General features: G+C 44.8%; 1 protein-coding gene across 1 annotated transcript in view; it reads right to left on the bottom strand.

Moving 5' to 3' along the window:
* Positions 1 to 22,186, bottom strand: part of PLXNC1 (plexin C1) — a 138,490-nt gene that overhangs the window by 23,065 nt on the left and 93,239 nt on the right. The window contains exons 18-23 of the mRNA XM_010989952.3: positions 21,737 to 21,775; positions 21,318 to 21,442; positions 20,125 to 20,323; positions 15,460 to 15,606; positions 3,158 to 3,335; positions 1,215 to 1,318 (exon numbers count right to left, since the gene is read on the bottom strand). Of these exons, the coding sequence (XP_010988254.3) occupies positions 1,215 to 1,318; positions 3,158 to 3,335; positions 15,460 to 15,606; positions 20,125 to 20,323; positions 21,318 to 21,442; positions 21,737 to 21,775 (792 nt within the window). The remainder of the gene's footprint in view (positions 1 to 1,214; positions 1,319 to 3,157; positions 3,336 to 15,459; positions 15,607 to 20,124; positions 20,324 to 21,317; positions 21,443 to 21,736; positions 21,776 to 22,186) is intronic.

Below are 22,186 nucleotides of genomic sequence, written 5' to 3'. Positions count from 1 at the left end.
CTCTCCACCTCCCTGGCCTTCTTCTCATCCACGAGCAGCCCAGGTGTGTACTGGTTACGCCATGGACCCTAGAGCCCAACCATCCGAGTCGCAACCTTGCCTCTGCCACTGATTAGCTATTAGTAAACCTCCCCAAGCCTCAGCATGCCCATCTATAAAGCAGGGTAATAACAGTACCTACGAGTAGGACCGTTGTAGGCTAGAATTAGCCAAAATAAAGGGAAAGGCTGAAGATAGCACCTGGCCCAGAGTAAGGGCTGTTTACTGTTATTGGCTCTCACTGCCACCCCTGCCCCTCTCCAGTTCTAGCCAGTCTCAAAGTCTTTCTTCTGAAGAACACACGCTCCCCCTTCCCTGCTGGGGGTACTGGCGCCCCACCCCAGCCTGGCTGACTTCTCACTCATCAGATCTCAGCTGAGTCACTGCTTCCTCCAGGGAGCCTCCCTGGATACTCTGAGTCACAGCACTATTACACCAGAAGGTGCTGCCTCACTACGTGTCTCCTCTTCCCTTCCCACCCACTCCCCGGGCTGTAGGCTCCCGTGAGGTCAGGGACCTGGTCTTTGTTCCTCTCGTGTGCAACTCCAGCTCTGCGCACAGAGTGGATATTCAACAAAGATCTGGGTAATGTTGCTGAATGACTCCCACACCCCAGAGTGTTCAAGACCCTCCTCCACCTCCTCCCTCTATTTCTGGACAGGTTTCTCCAGCACTCAGCTCTCTGAGTAGTCACGTGCACCCCTCACCCGCCTCAACGCTCACCCAGCATGTAGGGCAGAAGCCAGGAAGGTATCACTGAATATTTCAAACAAACAGGAAACATAGAACTTCAGAAACAAAGGACCCTACACGAAGGTCACGGGGTCAACTGTGAACAGTGGTGCAGCTTAGGACTTTTATAGGCTCTGCTCAGAGCCAAGCTAAACGATAACTCTTCCACTGAACAGGCTAGAGGACCTGGTAAAGGTGAAGTTTCCAACCTAAGCTGCAGGATGGAGAGTGATTGGGCCAGATGAAAACCACAGCTCTTGGAGAGGGGGTTCCGGGCAACAAGCAGACCACGAGCAACCAAGGAAAACTTCTGCCCCAGAAACAAGCTACCTGAAAACGATTCCAGAAAATGTGCAAGAGTCCTGTAATTTTTCAAAGAATTTACATGGTCCTGGAGAAGAACTAACCCAGTTAGGTTGTTGGGGGCTAAATCTTGTTCTTACCTCATAGTGGCCAATGGTATTTAGTTTGGTTATTCCATCTTCAAGAATCACAGAGGAACTGTCAATATCCAGAAGTTCTTTGTGTCGTGTACCCACATGAAGCTCTGAAAAAACCCAAAGAAGAGCATTTTGTTCTCTCTTAAAATTACAGTGAGAAATATAAAATGCTACCCTGTTACTCTTGCAGTTATTATTTATAACTATCTAAAACTTAGAAGTGGTTTGGAAGGTTCAGAGCCAGCCAGACCAGTAGCCTGAGTTTTGTCCTGTTTTTGTTTTGTTTAGGGCCCTGACATGAAGACCACTCTTCCCTGAAGATTTTGCTCTGAGACTAAGCCTGGAAATAAAGCCAAAAGAAGAGAAAATAATGCATCCTCAGAGAGACTAAGCTCTTCAGAAAATTCCAAAAGCAAATGTGTATGCCCTCTTCAATTACAAAAAAATAAAAAGGTGTATGTCCACCCCCGTGCATGGGGGCGCTCCCCAGCGGGTCCCCTGTGAACTATCTTCTGTCCGTCCCCATGTAGGGGTGAACTGGGGGGCAAGTATCCCAACACCATGGGGTTCAACTCCTTTCAGAGGTTGCCAACTTGTGCCCTAGGGTCAGACTGTGGCCCATGGATGTGTGTTTTTCCCTTCTGTGAGCCTGCACAGTGTTTTATGTATTCTTATTCTAGTGTCAATGGAGCACCAACATTTAAAGATCAGAAGATGGCACATAAAAATTTGGAGTTCTGACTTATCTTTAAAAAAACTGGATCATCTGGTAACATTGACCACACAGCCCCACATGGCAATCATCAGCTGAAGCTAAGAGGCAATGCCCCCATACACGGCGTGGGTCTTTCTCCAGCTGAGTTGGATCCCACTATTTCCCAGGTGGGCGGACACTTCCTGCCCCTCTGGGTCCCGTCATGGTTTCCTGGCTGGGGCTGCCGCTTTGACTGTCTGACCAAATGAGCTCAAATGGTCTTGAAGTGCCCAACAGTCCGTCCAACAGAAGGAAGCAGAAGCGAGGTGGAGGAGAAATGCTTTAGTGGTCTGGCTTTCTCTGAAGCCAGGTCTTGGAGTTGCTGCACATTTGCATGGTTTCAGATTTGCCAGACCCCGCGCCCCAGCTTTTCTCAGGGGCCTTTTAGCAGGAGGGCTGACTTGGACGGCCGGCGGCGGGGGTGATTCTAATTGCCTGCTTAGTTGAGGCTACCGCGGTACATGGAGGAGAGAGGAACCTTGTTACGTTGTCTGTCACCGCTGTGATTTTACTCTTTTTTCCTGTCCCATTATCTGCTATAAAATCCCGCGACAGTCTCCTGGGAGGCTGCATGGAGCTCAACTTTAAAATGTTGATGAACATTTGAGTGCAGCGGAGCCCTGTCAGCTCGCTCACGCATATGCTCGCCTTTGCAGTGTACCAATAGAGCCCACAAATGAATTCACAGCAGATGCCGCTTCATGCTGGGGGAGGATGAGAATATACTTAATGCAGGAGGTGATTAGCAGAGAGGAAGATGGCCTTTCGAGCGTGCTGAAGTTAACACCCAGAGCCTGAGCCACCCACTAATGACACACTCAGTATCACAACAAACAAATCAAATGCCAATGTGAAATGCAACACAGAGGGCCTGAGGTTGACACCTTTGTGTACTTCTTGATGCAAGGTGAACTCATTCGGTCTCAGGGTTAGCAATCTCATGAATCTGATTTACAAATGTAATATTTTGTTTCAAAAGCATCTTTAAGGGATCCTGCTTCCTAGAAAGAACTATGATGTTCAAGGGAGACCAGTGCAGACTCCTGGCCTCTAGACACACCCTCTGGGAACAACCCAGGCTAACAGGTGTCAGCGAACAGAGCTCACATGCTAGGGGCAGGGAACGGGGGACGGCAGAGGGGAAAGGTGCTCCTCAGCAGATTGGGACAAAATAGCTCCCGTACCAACTTACCAAGACCAATTTCATTCAGCTGAAGTCCATAAGGAGAGCCATTTTTGCTTAGGAATGCCTGGAAAATCTTTTCTTTGGCTTGACCTATGGTATCACAATCAAGAACATTGACTGAAATATTCCGACAGACATCTGCACTCTCATTTTCTGGGATTTTTTCAAAGGCGACGGTTAATGCCTGCAAGAATATAAACAGGTTTCCAAGCCTATTAGATAAGTGCAATCTGAAAAGCATTCATGAAAGACACAAACCTTCGTGAGTCCTGCTAATACCTCTGACAGCACATTAGCAAACACCGTATCGCATTATATTGCTTTAATCTTTTTTCTATAATCCATTCTTTTCAGGGATAATGGAAAGGAAAACAGAAAGTTAAAACTCTCATTATAGAGCAAGCATTGAAAAAATATATCTGAGAGTAAAATATATATACATATAAATATTCTAAAAATTGTAATTTCTAATTTTATCCTCAAAAAAATTTTTTTTGGAAAGGTTTCACAGTAGATGAGGACAGACTGGTGATTATCTTTTTTTATCAACAGGACCACAGAGTCCTAGAAGCGAAGTTTCAGGTGACAGGAAAGGTCATGAGGCCTCCGTACTGATCGAGCCAAAGAGGTCACGTCTTAATATGCAGCATTAATTACGGTGACGTTCATCTCCCCTTCCACCTTCAACGTCTTCAGTCAGTTTCCCGAGTTCTTGTTAGAACACTAAGACCCCATCCTGTACTACTATTCTTGCATCAATTGCTTTACATTTCAGTGCCGTTACTTATGGGTCTGCAGTTCACGTTCTCCCAGCGCAGCAAAACCTCAGAGTGAGCCTAATGGGAAAAACTAGGCCTTTGTGAATGTGTGAAAACACACAACTAGGGAATATTTCAGAATGAATTTAAGAGCAATTTCAAGTTTACTTTGCCAAAGAACAAATAAACAGATTGAAAACAATGAAGTTTACGACTAGTGATCCTCGGGGGAACCGATACAGGGAAGTGCTGAGAGTATTTTGTAATTAGCATAACATACAGTTTAGATTTAAGGTACCTTGGTGATCGTGGAGTCACAGGGGCCTAGGCATGATGTGAAGTGCACAGTTATTTAACATTTCTGAGCCTGGCTGCACTGAGAGAATGTAAAATTATTAACTAATGGAAATGTTAAAAAAAAAAATGAAAACACAAATAATCTGGAAACTGGGGCTCCCTAGGATTGACTCAACTTTATAATGGGTTTAAGAACATACCTGCCCCTCCAGTGTTGTTACACGGATCAGATGAGATAATGTGTGTGTCAAAGGCTTGGCACAGGGCCAGGCTGTTGGGAAAGGCCGGATGATGGTGATGTGGTAATAACGGTGATGTTGTTATTTCATATAACTTATCACAACCGTCACTGTCAGTATCGGTATGCCTTCATGTGGAAACAGACGCAGCCAGCACTGAGCAGCTGGGACCCTGATGCCATGCGCAGTATCGCTATGAGAGGAAAGAGCAAGCTGCCAGCTTACAGGACAGGCCAGAGCACCAGCTCTGGGGTCAGACTCCTGGGTTCAATACCAATCCACCACCAGCTAGCTGGGAAACCTATCTCAGTTTTCTTACCTGCAAAGTGGGAACAAACAGTAACACTCTCCCGGGGATTCACAACAATGAACTGAATTAACCACATTGCACTTAGAACAGTGTCTGACTCAGGAGACAGGATTTAAGGACCCCTGACAGGGCTTCTGAAACACTGGGGAGGTGCTCAGAGGCATGTCTTCTTTTTACTGCCTTTAAATCTTGCCCCTACGATCCTGTCTACAATTATGCAAGAGTAAACCTTGGCCTGGTCCTAACTGAATGATTAAAAATCCAAATCAGTGGAGTCTGGAGTCTGAACTCGGACGGTAAGCGGTGACCTCGATCTGGCCTGTGAGAGTTTCCTCTTTCTGGGACAGAGAGCTGCTCTCAGAACACACTCATGTCCTGGGTCAGTCGCCCACCGGGCAGGGATGCAGAACGCCTCTCTGCTAGCAAACCCTGAAACACCGGGCGGACGAAAAGCAGGGCAGACTGTTGAGAAGGAACCACAGTGGCAAAGCTTCATGAGTCCCCTCCTTACCTCCCTTTTTTGGTGACACTTATTGGTACCTTGCCAAATGCATTTCAAGACACGCTTCTTTTAATCTTCCCAACATCTTGGGGAAGAAGGTTTTATTATTGTTCTCCCCACTTCTGAGTGAGGAAACGGAGGCACAGAGAGGCTAAGTCACTTGCTCTAGGGACACAGCTTGTAAGTGGAGGGCCAGGGGTAGCACCATGAACCACTTGGCTCTGATCCCTCCCACCTCCCGGGCCCTTCTCCTTGTCCCACCTACAGCCCAGGAACCCTCTGGACCACCAGGAACCTGTCTTCTATCAGGCTATAACCGAGGTCCCAAGCTGGATTCCCAGCACAGATGGGGTGTCTGGAAGGGCTGGACGGGTCAGTGTTAGTCCTGCCCCATCTGGTCGGAGCATTCTTGCCCCTGTCTCCCCATATTTCTCTCCGTGTTGGTCTCTGCGCAGTGGGAGTAGCGGTGGTTAAGCTGTTTCACAGGGCTTCCAAAGATTAAGACGAATAAAAAGCACCTTTTAATCAGGGTTCCAGCAGTCCCGGCTTGTTTAATAGTTTTATAGACATTTGTGAAATAACATTCTGTGACTACCTAAAGGGCACTATTGTCTTCAACAAAAACACCTCTTTATAGGCAATAAATGGTCTTCTTAAAAACATAACCAAAAGGGAAAAAAAAGAGCCCTTAACTTGTTGTAAAATAATGTAAACCTGCCACTGCCTCCACAGCTAGATGGGTGGGAAAAAGGTAAAATGGTATTTTATAGCGTCCACAGGGAATTCTGAGAGTAAATTCAGACACAAATTGATTTGTGTTCTTTTTTTATGCCCCTAACGCTTAGTGCTCAGATAGCAGTTTCTGAATGTGTAAGTGCAGTCAGGGGATCTCCGAGCGGGGCCCTGCCTCCTACCCCTCCCCCAACCCCGCTGGGCTGGGCTCAGAAAGCGCAGCTGGGCCGCCCGTTCCCCATCACGGAAGACCCCCTCCCCATGAAAGCACCATCTCCCCTTCACAACTCATTGAACCAGAGTCCTCCCTATGCCCCCACTCAGCATTAGGGGACGGGGTTAGCAAAAACCTTAAGACGTAGTCCTGGTTCTCAGATGATTCCCCCAATACATTTGGGAAACCAAAGCACCACCTTTGAAACGATATTCAGCCACTGTGTGCAACTCTCACTCTCAGTAAGTGTTCAGGGAATTCAAGGAGGGAGGACCGGAGCGCTGAGGGCCCTGAGCACTGGCATCAGACCCAGACTGTCTCCAGTTCCTGCTGCTTAGCTGTGGGAGTGTGGGCGAGGCCTCTAACTTCTCTGAGCCTCAAAATTCTCACTGTTCCTATCTCAAAAGAGTGAGAGGATCATTAAATAATAACATATAGTAATAGAAAATTTAGGAGTGCTTCCTGTGTGCCAAGTACTGTGATAAATTATGTGTATTCGTATATGTACATTAATCTTAAAAACAACCCTACAACATAGATTCTATTATTATTCCCATTTTACAGATGAGAAGTGGAGTTACAGAGAGGTTAAGAAAACTGCACAAGATCCCCCAGCAAGAAAAAGGTAGAAGCAGGCAGCCAAGGTACTGTTAAACATTCTTAAACATTTAAACATTCTTAAACATTTGGCGATGCTGCCTTTCAAAATATGAAAATGTTTTGTAAACAAAGTACAGTTCAAATCTATGGGATGGCGATTACTTTTCAAGACCCACAAAAGGCTAAAGTGCTCTAAAATGAACCCTGGTGTCTTCCTTAGAAATCTGCCCCTCTGTTAAGAGGAACTGCTCTGTCTATGAAAGTGTCAGCAAAGCTGGGGCAACAGATATGGTTGGTTGTCCAATCAGCAGCCATGTCTCTTTCTTCTCTGCTAAAAGAAGCCAGGTATCAAGAACAGTGGGCCCAGCCTAGGCTAGGAAACATAACTGGTGGCAACTCTTTTCCCCCTCACCAGGAAGTGGTCATGTAACTCAGTTCTAGCCAATAAGACATACAGGGAAAGGGTTTCTACAAAAGGGGAGAGCAGTGCCTGGAGCTGTGGCAGCTACTTTGTGTCTAAGAGGGAGGGCCAAGAGGAACATGGAGAAGGTGGCCCAGAGCCCTGACACTGCTAAATACATGTACCTGCCTAGGGGCTGCTGACCTCCAGACTTCTTGCTCTAGGATGCAATTCCAGGCTCTTATGATTTCAGGCACCATTAGTCATATTTTCTCTTTCTTTTATCTGAATGCACCCAATCTAACAAAGCTTGCTTTGCTGATGCTGAGGTAGATAAAGTTATTCACTGACACCCACTCACTTGGCACCTACTGTGTACAGGGCATTGCAGATGATACAAAATAGAATCTGACCCTGATCTTGCATGGGAAGTAGACACTGGCAGAACACCTGTGGGATATACACAATGAATTCTAATACCAGGCAGAAAATAGTAGGTATAGATGGAGTGCGTCAGAGGTTCAGAGATATTACCTCTAGCCTGGAGGAGGTTTTTTTTTTTCCACAAAAGGAAGGAAATCAAGGAAGCGTGCATGGAGGAAGGGGCATTTGAATCGAGTCTGGAAAGAAGCTGCATGTGCAACAACAGTACCTGGGAGGCCTCCGGACTGTGCAGGTACTTGGCTTCAACTCTAATTAGACTGATGTGCAGCAAGTTTCAATCTTCTACTCGGGCTACTAGGTCAGGAAGTCTAGATAAAGAATCCCACTTCCTTGGGTAGAAAGGAGGGCAGAAGGCTTAAAGAACCATGCTTGCCTTTCCGAAACTACCACCTGCCATCTGAGGGAGAAGCCCTGTACTATTTATAGAAACAAAAGCTGACGAAGAGAATACTGTTTCAGGTTTCTAATAGCCAGCACTTACTGAATACTTACCATGTGCTGGGCAAGCTTTTCTAACTCATTTATCCTCACAACTGCTCTCTGAAATGGGCACTATTATCAACGTCATTTAACAGACCAAGAAACTGAGACACAGAGAGGTTCAGAAATGTGTCCAAGATCACAGAGCTGATGAGGGTCATAACTAGGATATATCCATACTCTTAACTGCAGTGCCAAAGGGCCAGTCGAGGTGACAAACTTCTGAGCGCAGTCCCAATCTGCCTGAGGGTCTCAATAAATGCTCTCAGAGCAGAGACAATGGACTCAGGAGAGGAGGCGTGATCGCCTTACCTTGGCTTGGCATGGAACCCCAGGGAACCCACTCAATCTGGAGCACCCTGTGGCTCAGGCCCCACCAAAAGGAATTTTTATGAAGCTCGTGTTCCCCCAGAAGAAAGATGACCTTTCCTAGCCTCTGTTGCAGCTGGGTATGGCCATATGATTTGGTTCTGGTCAATGAGACTAAACAGACGTGTTAGGTGGCAGCCTCTGGGAAACTTCCTTAAAAGACAGCTGGTAACCATCTGTCACCTTTTCTATAGCTCAGCATATGTCCTGTTGGCTGCAGTGTGGAAGGAGGTTGGCAGGGAGCAAAAACCTTAGGTCATGAGGTGACTTTAGGACAACAGGAGAGTAGCTGAGGTCTGTGAGGACGTCCCAGAGCAGAGGCGCCCATCAGTACTGGCCTGCCCATCCCAGGACTTCATGTGGGAGAGAGAGAAACTTCTCTGTTGCTTAGGCCACAGGTATCTTGGATCTCAAGGAATAATGGATTCAGGAACACAGCCTATTACCGAGAAGCGTTCTTAGAAAGGCAAGTCTATTTAGAAGGAATAAGGACCAGACTGAAAGGACCTGGTCCCTTGAAGCAGGTCACAATCCAGCCCTTTTAGGTAGCTGGCTGTGCAGGTTGGTCACTGTGGTCCTTGCTCACATCTGTCCAGGCGACCACTGTCTGCCAGAGGCTGTGAATGCCCACATAGAGGGGTGATGGGTAACATTTTCAGTAATAATAATATATGTGTTTAATGACAATGGATTCAGTTAATCACCTCCCAACATCACCCATCATCAATAAATAACCGATCAAGAAGAATGATGAGGGGACAGTTTCTGCTTGGTAGACCTTACAGTTGACAAGAAAAACAGCTCAGACAAGAAAAGCTATTATAAATAAATAATGAGCACCTACTCTGTGGCCTGACAGCTAGACATCTTACAGATATTATTTCCTGACCTCATAACAAAAGTACATGGTTACGGTTTATAATCACTGTTTAACGATGAGGACACGGGTTGAGAGAGGTTGAGTGACCTGCCCAAGGTCACACAGCCAGTTTGTAAAGTGGCTGAGGCCAGAGTCACACCCGAGACTCTCAGACTCCAAACCCCACCTCTTCTCTACTGAGCAACGTGGCGCCTGCACGTACAACCTCGCCAGGACCTTTACCCATCAGCCCTTCACACAACCTGGAAGGCTTCAGCTATTGAGGTAGACAAACTAAGGCTGCAGAGGGCAGGAAGGATGCATTAAAAGCAGGGGAGAGGCATTTTCCCACATCTGCCCCATCCTCGGGGGGATGATCCAGCCACCTCATTAACTCTTCAGCTGTACACCTGGCTAGTAGGGGCAGGGATGTTGCCACATACTTTTTGTGATACTTTCTAATATTTAGAAAGCAATTCTAAAAGGATTTATTACAAGCCAGCAACTTTATCATAAAAGGTCTTAGGCTAATCATTGCTTTCATTAAATAAAACCTATAAAATACATTCCTAATTTCATTTCAGAGCCAAATGAAGGTCAAAAGAAAGGCTGGCTTTTATCCTAAACTGAATGAGAGAAGAGAACCACTTCCAGAAGTTCAGGAGAAGCAGCAAGAGCCCGGAGTTAGAAGTTCAAGTGACAGAAAAGCTTCTGATCTGAGGTTACCTTCAAGCTGCTGTCAGCCCTGGGACATCCTGCCAGCCACCCGCTCCAGCACTGCTCTTTCCTGCCCGACCTCCCCTCCCTGCCCCCTTCTCCTTTCTCCACCAGAGACCACGAGCCCAAGGCTTCCTGGGTCAAGGTATTTGACCCCCTGACAGAATAATGAGGGAGGAAGGCCTTTTCCATTTTGAAGAAAAAAAATTAAGTTAATAGAACTTCCTCAAATTTGTTTCTCACAAGTTTTTCTATACTTGCTAGCATTTACTAACAGTTGTTCATGCAAAAATCAAGTGAGAATCTGTCTGATTTAGCACAAAATGATTGATTTCACTACTTTAGGTTTAATGTGAGTATTTCAGAGTTTTCTGGTGGGTTTTTTTGGGGGTGGGGGGCAAAGCACCCAGGAGTTTCAGCTTTACGGACAGTGGTGAGGTGTTTCCATTGCTGTGACCCCAAAGAGAGAGGAACCAGGTCAAGGTTCTTGGTGTTAGTGGGAGGGCAGGATCTAGTTCCTTTCTGTTATGTCAAGCTCTAGATTAAGGGCTGGCAAACTTGGTTTAACAGGCCCGACAGTAAACATTTGAGGATTTACTTGAGACTTTGAGGCCTGTACAGTCTCTGTCGCAACTACTCAACCCTGATGTTGTAGCAGGAAAACAGCCACAGACAACAGTGGTGAACAGCACGGCTGTGTTCCAATAAAACTTTATTTGTAACAATAGGCATCAGGGCTACATTTGGCCCACAGCCTATTGATTGCTGATTCCTGCTCTAAATAACAGTAACTTCAAATAAAATGCCGACTTTGACTATGCCAGAAAAGACAAATCTAAAAAACACCTTTGTCTCCACCATGATTTGCTATTGAAGTTGCCATTCTCTGAGAGGTACAAGTAGAAATAACAATCCTTAACGATGAAGTAATAGAGTGACATCTAAGCCATGAAAAAGAAAATTAAGTACTTTTGTATTTAGGTAACTAAATTATTTTCTAATCCCAAGATTATGGGTGTGAGAAGAAAAAGTATAAAGAGGAAAGTCATTCAAAGCACTCATTTAATGTTAATTTTTCATTTTCCACTGCCTGCCATCAAGTAGGATGACTTACCTAAAATGATTATAAAAAACGGTTTCGCTTCTTTGAGCAGAAAGCTCAGAACAGTAACTATGGAGTTAGTAATAGTTTCAGTATTATTGCAAGTCATAATGGAAATGATTTGCACTGTGGTAGAGAGAAAAAGGGGGGGGAACTCAAGAATTGTTAATTAACTTTACTGTTTCTCCACAAATGCTAAGAGTATTAAAAACAAGATTGCTGAAGTGCAAACATCAGGATTTAACGAACAATGGGATGTAATTGAAGTAACAGAGAATGACTTAATCGGGACAGTGGGTTGTTTAATTATGGGGATAATGGATCTTCTGAAAGGACAAACTAAATGGAACGGAAGGAGCTGGAGAGTGGTGGGGAGAGCCACCGTGTTGGAAGAAGCCTGTAGATGAGAAACTCTTGCTACAGATAGCTAGAGCTTGGTAATAGGTGAAATATTTTATGAGATATGATTGTCCCCAACATGGTAACTACTGGGGGGAAAAGGCTGGTGTGGGCTGGCATAAATCTTCAATAAATCCTAGTAGAGGCATTAAGATTTCTGTAGGCGAGTATCTGTGCTTTTTCAAGAATTTCTAATAATCTTAAAGACTTTTTCATAGATATGAGAATGAAGGCAGTAATATGTTTGTCCGAACACTGTTTCCCAGGGCGCCAAGATGCTATCTCTCAGATACAGCAGATTGGCAGGCTCATTTCCTGGGTTTAAGAGTTCAAAAAGCCATTTCTCGTTTAACTTTGATTATAAGTCAACCTGCTCTTGCTAATTCAGCACATTTGCTACGAGTTATTGAGTTTTCTCATCTCCTCCCAAAAGTAAAGCAAATGTCCCTTCTCCCATGCGGTCCACTTTCCCAGAACTGAAATCCTCAACCTTCACTCACTCCCCTGAAGTTTCAGGTGATCTGGTCCAAAATCATTCTCTAGACCCAGCACACACCGAGGGAGGGCCTGAGATGCTCCAGCCACAAAAGCAAACGTGCCTAAAACTTTGCAAAGGAGGAAGAACCAGAGAGTAATAGGACTTACTCCTTTTCTAAGAAGTCACCTCTGGATCCCTGGATGTTAGGGGAAGACTAGAATTCTGTGTGTGTGCGCGCGCGCGTGTGTGTAAACTGCCCCCTGATGCTGCCCTCGGGAGCATGAGAATGTTCTGGCAGTGTGCTTCCCTGAACACCAGCCTGCAATGCCTTGCTAGAGAAGGATGGTTTCTTCTGGTCCTAGAGGAAGTGACTTTACGGAGCTTTGCTTACATTTAAGAAAGGCAGAGGAATTTTCCTCCCAGGATGCAGTAAATAAAGAATTACTTCTTAGAGCCCATGTGTTCATGTAATTATTTCACGTATACGCTATTGGCAGGATGTCCTTATGTTCCAGAAAACATCCCACACCTCAGGGAGAACACAGCCTAATCTTAGAGGCGTGAAACCTGACTTTTAGGTTGTCATATGAGGTGCTGTTTTTGAGCATTTAGCCAAACAGGAGTTTGGGGGCCTATTCTGATTTAAGTGTGTGTGTCCCTGCCATGGCACCAGGCTCTGTGGTTTCGAGTTGTTCCTGTGGCTGCTCTTGATTTTTTTCTTTGACTTTTCTTTCCTTGAAAGAATTTACACACACAATCAAGTTTGTTCACAACACCTTGGTTTTCAATTACATAGACCACCTCAGGCAAATTTAGAAAATCGAGACTTCAAACCACTGGGTTTACATGCCTGGGTGAGGGGATGACAAGAGAGGAAGGAAGAAAATTTTAAATATGATGGTTAAGGCCGGGGGGACTTGCCTGAAAGGAAATGGAAAACCTTAATTTTTTTACATTGACCTTCTGCTAACATTTTGTCACACAAGCCAGACCAGATCAAGCGTCTCTGTAGTTCCTGGTACAACCATCTACCACCAAAGAGGTGTTGGAACTGGTCCAATTAGAGGCATTAAAAATCAATTTTAAAAGCAAGGCTCCTAGAAACAAGTGGCCCACCCCCTTTCCAGTCTCAACACTATCTACCAGCAAATCCGTATTCAAAAAGGAAAATTTATGTGGATTTCTAAAGCATAATTTTCCATCAACTTTTCCCCCAGGGGCTACAAACGAAAAAAGAATCCAAGAGTCTACACAAATTTCTTCAACATCAAGAAACAGTCTGATGATGAGTTGAGTGTTAACAAATCAGAAACACATGGTCTTAATTGACTGTGAAATAAATAACGTTTCAAAATGAAAGAGGGGGAAAGTGTAAAGCATTAGAAAGGACTCAAACCTCAAAAGTTGCTCCAGGGATTGACATCTTCCCCACACCCACTACCATCTCCTCTCCTCTCCTTCCTGTGGGGGTTCATGTTTGCAAGAAAGTGAAATAATGCTGGATTCCCTGACCTATACGCACTTGCAAATGTTTCTCTTTGGGAACCTGTGGGGCTTCTAAAACGCTTCAAAGTAAAAGCATGAACATCTGCTTTAGGACTAAAGCCCCTGATTTGAAAGCAAATCGTGGATCAGTGAAAGGAGAGGCAAAAGACCCTGATACCAAGATACCTGTGGGGTTCCTCCCAAGGGATGCTCATTAGAATTGCCTGGAGTACTGAAAAACATCTAACCACGCCTGGGCTTTATCCGCAGAGATTCCAATGTAGTCAGCCCCTTGGGAGGGCCCGGGGGTTAGTCCATCCGGGTCTGCATTTCTAACAAGCACCTGAGGTGCTTTACATGGCACTCATGTGCCAGGCAACGTTTTAAGTGCTTTCTAGAATATCGACCCTTAATCTTCAAATCACCTGCATGAGATAGGCAGGCACCATGATCATCATCCCCATTTTACAAATGAGGAGGCACAGAGAGATTTCTAAACTTGCCCAAAGTCACACAGCTAGCCAGTGGCCGAGGCAGGATTCAAACCTGCCTGGCTCCTGAGTCTACGCTTTAACCACTATACCAACAGTTCTCCACATGTGGTCCTGGACCAGCAGCAGCTGCAGAAAGTTCTTTAGAAATACAAATTCTCAGGCCACACCCCAGACCTACTGAATTAGAAACTCTGGGGTGCTGCCTTGCAATGGGTGTTTAATAAGCTCTCTAGGGGATTCTGATCCACAGGAATGTTTAGGAACCACTGTATCCAACTCCCTCTCGGGTAGAGATGGGCACATGGACAGAAAACAGAACTGTTGGCTTTTTGCTCAGCCTCCCACCTTGTGGATGGCAGCTGAGCATAGTACCATCTTCTGTGGAAGGGTGAGCTACATCCGGCAGTGACCGAGAACTCAAAACAGCTGATCTAGGGACCATTCTCCCAACAGAGGATACAACCATAACACAGTCTACAGCAACGTGGTGAATTCTCCAATTAGGGGATGAATTCTTCCAGGATGACACTGCAGTCCTTGCCATCCAGCGCAAAGCCGCAGGAAACTCTGCTCCCTTACTGAGCAACACCAAAACCCCACTGTAATTTTGTCCTCCTTCTCCTCTCATGAAATTGTGAAGAAGCCCAGAATCCCCATAAAGCTAAGGATCAAATCAAAACACAACAATCTCTTTTCCAAGTCTCTATTAACAGAAAAGCACAGAAAATTCCTAAGTAATTTGGGAGCTACTTGCCACGTTTGGCTCTCTCTCCAAAGTTCCTGAATGTGCAAAAAATTGGTCCCTTTTCCTTTATGAAGTGAAGTGGGTGTGTGGGTGGAGTGGGGATGGGTGAAAAGGATGTTCTTAAATGGAGAAACCCTCCAGCAGCCAGGCCATCATCTTCCTGTCATGATTTACAGCGTTCCTCTAAAAATATCTATGAGATCACAGAACATGAAGTGCATGACACCAAACATTTGTAACTAATCCATGAAAATAAAGTAAGGGTGCCATGTTGCAGGGGGAACACAGTGGAATTTGTCTTGTGTTATCGTTTTAAAATAAGACGGCCTCAATTTGGTTGAAATGTATCTTCACACATTGTCTTCCAGAGCAGAGCCGTTTGAGAAATTCTGATTGCAATTATAAGTGCTGAATAGGGATTACTTTGCATTTCCTTTGACGCCGCTGAAAGCTATAAGCAATCCTGATATTAAAATCTTTGGAAATTGATGAGTACCCCAGGCATCATTACAATAGTTTCTCCCCCAATCTGAGTAATTAAAATCTATTATGTGAACACATGTTAATATTTTATCAACAACTGCTTTTAATTAACTAAACATATGAGGCCTCCCGCGGTAGGAATGATACCGGTTCATTTTAAGTGCCTCCCCCCACCCCCCACCAGCTTCACGGCAAACATACCACGGTGCTGAATTCCGGAACCTGCCACAGCAGCCAGTCCTCATTAAGGGTGTACAGGGCTTTGCAAGTGATTACATCGACGGGACCCTTGTTTATTTTCTGGTTTAAAGTCGTCACCAGCAAATAGAACGGCTCTCCAACAGTCTCCTTGGAAAAGACGCAAAAATGACAGTTAGCTTTTGCCAGAATCCAGTGTACTTTCCAAAGAATTAAAGTTTCAGTTTATGGCACTATGACAGGAGACAGGAGGCAGTGTTTTCTAACAATCAACATGAAACTCCCAAGAAAATACATATTGCTGTACTTAGGATTGGGAGCAAAACTCCTCTCCTGAACACACATGTATGTTCTCACACACAAGTCGATATTCATGAAGCGCATGAAGCAGCTGATGATTCTCTTATACTGAAGCTTCTGTCTGGTAGCCTAACGCTCGTCAGCAGGCTAAACCTACGAACAGTTAGTGGAGGTTTATCCTTTGTTTATATTCCTATCTAATTGCTCCATCTTTTAAAAGCACGCTGAAAATAAATGGCATTTTTAAAAATGCACCACGATTAGCCTTGGTATCCAGAATTAACTTAAGAATATTTTATACACTTACCAAGGAGAAAGCTTTTTGGTGTTAACAGCTTTTCGTGGAGGAAGTGGCCTTCAGTTACATGATTTGCAGCCTCCTCTCCTGCCCGTGCACAGGCCAGCCCTGGGGCCCCCCACCCCGACACAGCCTGCAGAGTCGCACCTGCACTGGGACAGGCCACAGATGTCCTTCACCTCCTCTTCCCGGGCCAGAGCCAAATGCACTGCTCTAAGGACCTTCCCAAACATGCAGCCCATCCTGATGGCTTCATTTCTCCAGACTCCTGCTACGTACACTTTTTCCCGGACCAGGGGTGGCCACCCCTGCTGTTACTGAAATGCCTCAAGTCTGTAACCACTTTGTGCTTGAATGGACTCCAGGCAGCCTAAGTGGGAGTCTTGTGTGTTCTGTTTCCACTGCAGCCTCCTGAGGAATGGAGCCCTGGGTCGACTATCGTGTAGTATTTGCTAAGTAAATAAACTCTCTATGATCAAATAGATATTAAACTGAATATATGGGGGAGGAAGAGCCAGGTCAGAACTAGGAAGTCAAACTGCCTCTGTGATGATGAGAAACCAGCCACGCAACTAAGGCTTGAAGCACCAGTTTTCAGTCAAGCTTTACAGCCAAGGCATCTGGCTTTGAAAGAATTCCGCTACGCCTCTTACCTGCTTTCCCTTGAACAAGTAAACTAAGACATCTTTTAAGTCTCTTGGGGCCCCATCCCCCACCCCATACTAGTCTTGTACTGACAGCAAGAACACAGCCTCCCCAGTCCCGGGGCTTCCTCTCCTGCCACCCTACCCGCCCCTGGGCTCCCAGTACCACTTCTCTGTCCCCTGTTGATACATCCTGGAGTCTCTTCCTTACCGCAGGACAGAGTTGAAACGTTGAAAAATTTCCCAGATGGGGAGAGCATTGGGATTAGAACACGACATTTAAATTCTTATGAGAAACTTCCTTTATTTAGTGGTTCACAACCACACTGCTCTCTTCTCTTTCCCTCCACCCACTTACGTAATGTCCTGACCACAAACCTAGACCCTTCACTTCTCTCTTTCCCTCCAGCTCACATCAGGATGGGGGTGAGTGTCCTTGGGAGGGGGCTGGATGTGCCCACAGAGGTTGGTGCTAGGGGACCAGTGGGCTCTCCTGGGCTGCACGGAGCAATAGCTACAGATTTGATGGCCATGTAGTCAGGAGTTCTCCAGAAGATGCAGCCAGACTCAGAGAAGTAACATCTTGTCTTATACTGCTATCCATACCCATGGTTTTAACGCTGGATAATCATCACCAGAATTCCTTGGGGCTCTTACAAGAAATTCGGAGGTCTGGGCTCTACATTAGATATGGAATCTCTGGGGATGAGGCCTGAGCATCTGTAGTTTTTAACTCCTCCCAAGGCGATTCTGATGCCTGGCTGGCTTAGGAAACCATGGGGCCATGAGGTTTCTTTGTCACCATTGAACACAAGTTTTAAATTAGTCACACCTGCTAGGGGCTTAGGCATCTTATCAGACCAGAGTGCACACAGCAACCCAGGCAGAGCCCAACTTGAGGAACCAGCCCTGCCCTCCCCCTCCTGTGATGGGAATTAAGCTTGGCATCATCACCACCCTTTCCTTTCTGAGCCCAGACTCTCTTGCCATGGCTGAGCCAGAGGCTTTGGCAACTGTGACCCCGTTCCATCCCCCAATTGTCCCCTAAGCCTGGAAGAAGGGACCTGCCTCGCTGGGGAAGCAGTAAGCGAGGTGGCTAAGAGCTCCCTGGTACTGTCCCATGCTAGTTGTGGGATCTGGAGAAAGTCACAGCTATTCTGTGTCCCCAACTCCCCAGTATGCAGAACGGTCATACAGGGACTTACCTCATGGGACTAAATGAGAAAAAGGAAGCCAAGCTCTTAGCAGGATGGCTGGCACATTCAATAAGTGGCAGTTATTATTATTACTTTACCCAGAGGGCCTTGGAGGTGCGTAGGAGGAATTACCTGGAGGTCACAGAGCTTGCGGCACCAGTCAAATGCTTGTGGGGGGTAGGGCAGGAGGACTAGGGTCACTAGAGTCCCACACTCCTTGGGCACCTCGTGAGGGAAGTCAGGCCCTCTGCCCAGAGGGAATTAGCCCCTGAAAATGAAAGTCTCGCTGAAAATGGCTCAATGCCACTTCCTCCCAGGGGAGTGTGCTGTCCCCTCACCACCCAACGTGCTCAAACTACTATTGAATCAGCACTGCGAAATCGTGACCCAGAATCCTCTGCTCAAGGGGGCCGTTTGGGCTGGAAGCCCAGATTTTTGGAACACCTCACTCTTTTAATGCCCAAGAGCAGCTAGAGAAAGGCTCTGACCAGCCCTTGAGGGCTCAGAATAAGAATCACAAGATCCCAGAAGAAAGAACTGCAAAAGAACTGGAAACCAATGACCACACCCCTCATTTGGCAGGTAGGAAACATGCCAAATGGAAAGTGCGTTACCCAGAGACATGCAGCCAGCTGGGGCTGAGACCATTTAAAGCCTGAACCTGCTGCTTCTAACCAAGATTTCTAGTCCACTGCACCTTCTACCCCAGGTTCTCAAAGGTAGGGTGATAGAATTACCCGTAGGACCTTGGAAAAACACGGACTACACGGCCCCACGCTGAGCCTCTGTCTGATTCACTGGGCTGGGGGTGGGGCACGTGCTTGCCTTTTGAGACTAAAACCCAGGAACTGAGTGACAGTCTTGCTGCCTCTGTTTACAGGCAGTGGCTGAAACTAGGATGGGGGAAGCAAAAAAAAATTCACCCCAGAAATAACCGCTCAACATCTCCCTGAAGCACATGATGATTTATACCAAGTAAACAGAAAAGAAGGCAAATTTCATTAATCTTAATAAACGAGTATTGCCTTGGGAAAGGATTGGTAAAAAAAAAAAAAAATGTGCATTTACTTGTAAGATTACATTAAACATTAAACCAAGCACAGTCTATTTAAGGCGCTGCTTTTTGGATCTAAACTTAAGCAGCACTGTTAAAACCTGTGGCATAGCAGTGTGTCTTATTCAAAGTTTAATTAGATTTCAGAACTAGCTACAAATACACAATTATGCAGTTTTGCTGGAATCTGGATGGCTGGTGAAATTAAAGAAGGATAAGAACCTCCTGCACCAGGGGCCTCAGAGGGCTGAATGAAGACTGAACACACTTCTTTTTCTATTAATATTTTACAATCATAATGGGCAACATTTATGGAATGCTTACTCAGTGCTAAGCAACTGCATACATTTCTCATCTGCGCTTCAGAACAGCCCTAAAATACACTTCCAGTTCTACAGGTTATAAGCCCAAGTCTCTGGCAGGTTAAGAAACTTGCTTGGGACCTCTAGTAAGTGGTGCAATCTAGGTTCAGACCAAGCCCCAGGCTCCAGGCCCCAGCCTCTAAACCAAAAGAACCGGTGCAAAGTTCACATTTGAAAAGATTTTAAGATTCAATTAGATCACAACCATGTTCATAGAGTAACTCTAACAAAGTGAACTCAAGGTGGGGGCGGCTCTTTGGGGACTTGCTTTAATATGGAGTGACTGGCCAGAATTGAGTGTAATTAGCTTACACTGTACTGGTAGGTAAATGGCTATTTCTAAGATGCTTCAGAGGCCCTAAGAACAGTGTGTTCTCACCAGTATTCGAAACATGCCCTCCATTCAACACATGTTCATTAACCATGTGAAGGTGGACGCAAAAGCCAATGGACATAAAATTTCAGTTATGCAAGGTAAATTCTAGAAAGCTACTGTACCATTGTGCCTATAAATAACACTGTTTTGTACACTTTTCTGTTCTCATGTTAATTGTTCTTACTACACTAAAAATTTTAAAACGATAAAAGTCTTACCTGCGGAAATTCTAAATTAATTACACTTGCATAGGCAAGTTACAGCAAAAACAAATTTTACGTTCCCCTCCCGGTGCTCCTGTTAAGGACCAAGACTGAAAGGGGTTAAGTGCTGACACCACAGAGGGCTCAAGACTTATCCTGGGAAAGACGTCAGCATCCGCTAAAAATAACCACCTATTGTCTTACCTCTGACACTGCGGAGGGATGGGACACTTACCCGCAGAAAACCAGAAAGGCAGACAGACATCCAGTTTGTGAGGAGTTTTTCAACCACGGACTCTGTGCGTCTTAGCATGAGTTTAGGCTGCATGTTACTGCACTGCTCCATCAAGTCCCTGGTCAGCACCTCCAGGATGCTGGTCAGGTAGACCAGCTTGGTTTGCAGGGCAATGGTTAAGAAGGAGGCAAACAGACACCTGTTTAAAAATAGAGCTTTGGTTACAACAGCCAAGACATGGAAGCAACCTTAGTGTCCATCAACAGATTAATGGGTAAAGAAGATGTGGTATACATAGACAATGGGATACTACTCAGCCATAAAAAGGAGAAAATTTTGCCATTTACAACAACATAGACGGACCTTGGAGGGGATAATGCTAAGTGAAATAAGTCAGACAGAGAAAGACAAGTACTATATGACCTCACTTATATGTGGAATATGAGAAAAAGAGACTCAGACTCAGAAAAAGAGACTAGATTTGTGGTTACCATGCTATACACCTTAAACCTACATAGTGCTGTATGTCAATTCTATATCAATAAAACTACAAGAAATAAAAGGATATACAGATGATAAAAAAGCACACTGAAAAAATACAGAGCCTTGGTTAACCAGGTTAACCACCAGCCATGGCTTCTCTGGTGCTGACAGCAGTTTCCAGGGAAGCTTGAGGGGCCAGGCAATGGGGTGCTACTAGGGTGCTGCCCTGTGGGTGCTTTTTTTTTTTTTTTAACATCTAGGTTTCAACTACCTTTGTCCTTGATCCATAAAAACTACATACCAGGGTTAACTTCAGGACATTTTATTTTCAGCACTTAAGCTTCAAACTAGAGTGGTTGTAAGAAGTCAATGTCTTTCCCGAATTTTCAGGGTGTTTTAAAAATGGAAAATAGCACTTCTGCTTTTTTGATTCTGGACTCATGGTTTTTTCTTGGTGTTAGGGGTTTTTCAGGGTGTTTTTTTGAGAAGGGAGTTTTATGTATGTGTGTCTTCAAAATAGAATTTGTGTTAGGGCTAGGTGATCTGAAATGGAGACATCATGGCTGCATGACCACCCAATCGAACAGCCTCTGGATAGATGCATGTTCCCAGACACCAAGTTCAGGTTGTGGTTTGGAAATAAAACAAGAGGCTCAGGTTTCATTTCCTCTACTTCATGACTTTCAAAATATAAACAAATCGACTGATACCTGTCCTTCACTGAAAAGTTCTTCTGTTTTTCAAGGGTGTGGATGACAGTGACAAGGAAACTTTTATTACAAATTAGGGCATCCAGAGCAGTGAGACTTTCATTCTTGTCATTGGCATCTCTGTTCTGAAAAATATATAATATGATATGATATGATATGATATGATATGATATGATATGATATAATATAATATAATATAAATAATATAATAAATATAATATAAATAATATATAAACTTAAAGTTAGGAAGTAAATCCACAATGGGTTTTCCAAGACAATGAATTATTTAATATCAAATTTGTGAGCCCAAAAAACCCACAATAAAAATTCAAAGTAATAATGGAGATGATGATGATGATGATGATAACACTAAGAAAGTCAGGCAGTCGTGGGCTAAAAATGAAAACTTACAGACTTACATGCATATCTTCAGTGAAGATGTGTGTGAAGCCACCTGACTGAGAGGAAGGAGACACTTTTATTATTCATAATACCCAAAGGAAATGAATAGTGTATTTTTGTTATAATACCCAAGTCCTTTTTAATAAAGTAGAGACACTATTTGCTAATCTGAAGAGCCCCTGGGCTTATGCTCACTGCATGTCCTCTACATAGTAAATAATTATTCAGCTCTAAAGAAACACCAGTGAATTCTGAAAGCCTCTAAGAATAATAATTTTCATTGCATCAGTCTCATTTTTGATAGATGACAGCATCTCACACTTTAAAAGAACTGATTCAAAAGTTAAAGAAATGGTGGTTAAAGAAGATCAGGCAGATGTTCAGACCACTCCTCAAGCAATTTACCTTAATATTGAGTTGTGCTGGTAAGTTTTTGCAAGTCTTAGCTTAGGAGTATTTACTCTCTC

The sequence above is a fragment of the Camelus dromedarius genome, chromosome 11 (assembly GCF_036321535.1).
Source record: "Camelus dromedarius isolate mCamDro1 chromosome 11, mCamDro1.pat, whole genome shotgun sequence".
NCBI lineage: Eukaryota > Metazoa > Chordata > Mammalia > Artiodactyla > Camelidae > Camelus > Camelus dromedarius.
The sequence above is the reverse complement of the archived record's forward strand: the minus strand, read 5'-3'. Positions and strand labels throughout refer to the sequence as shown.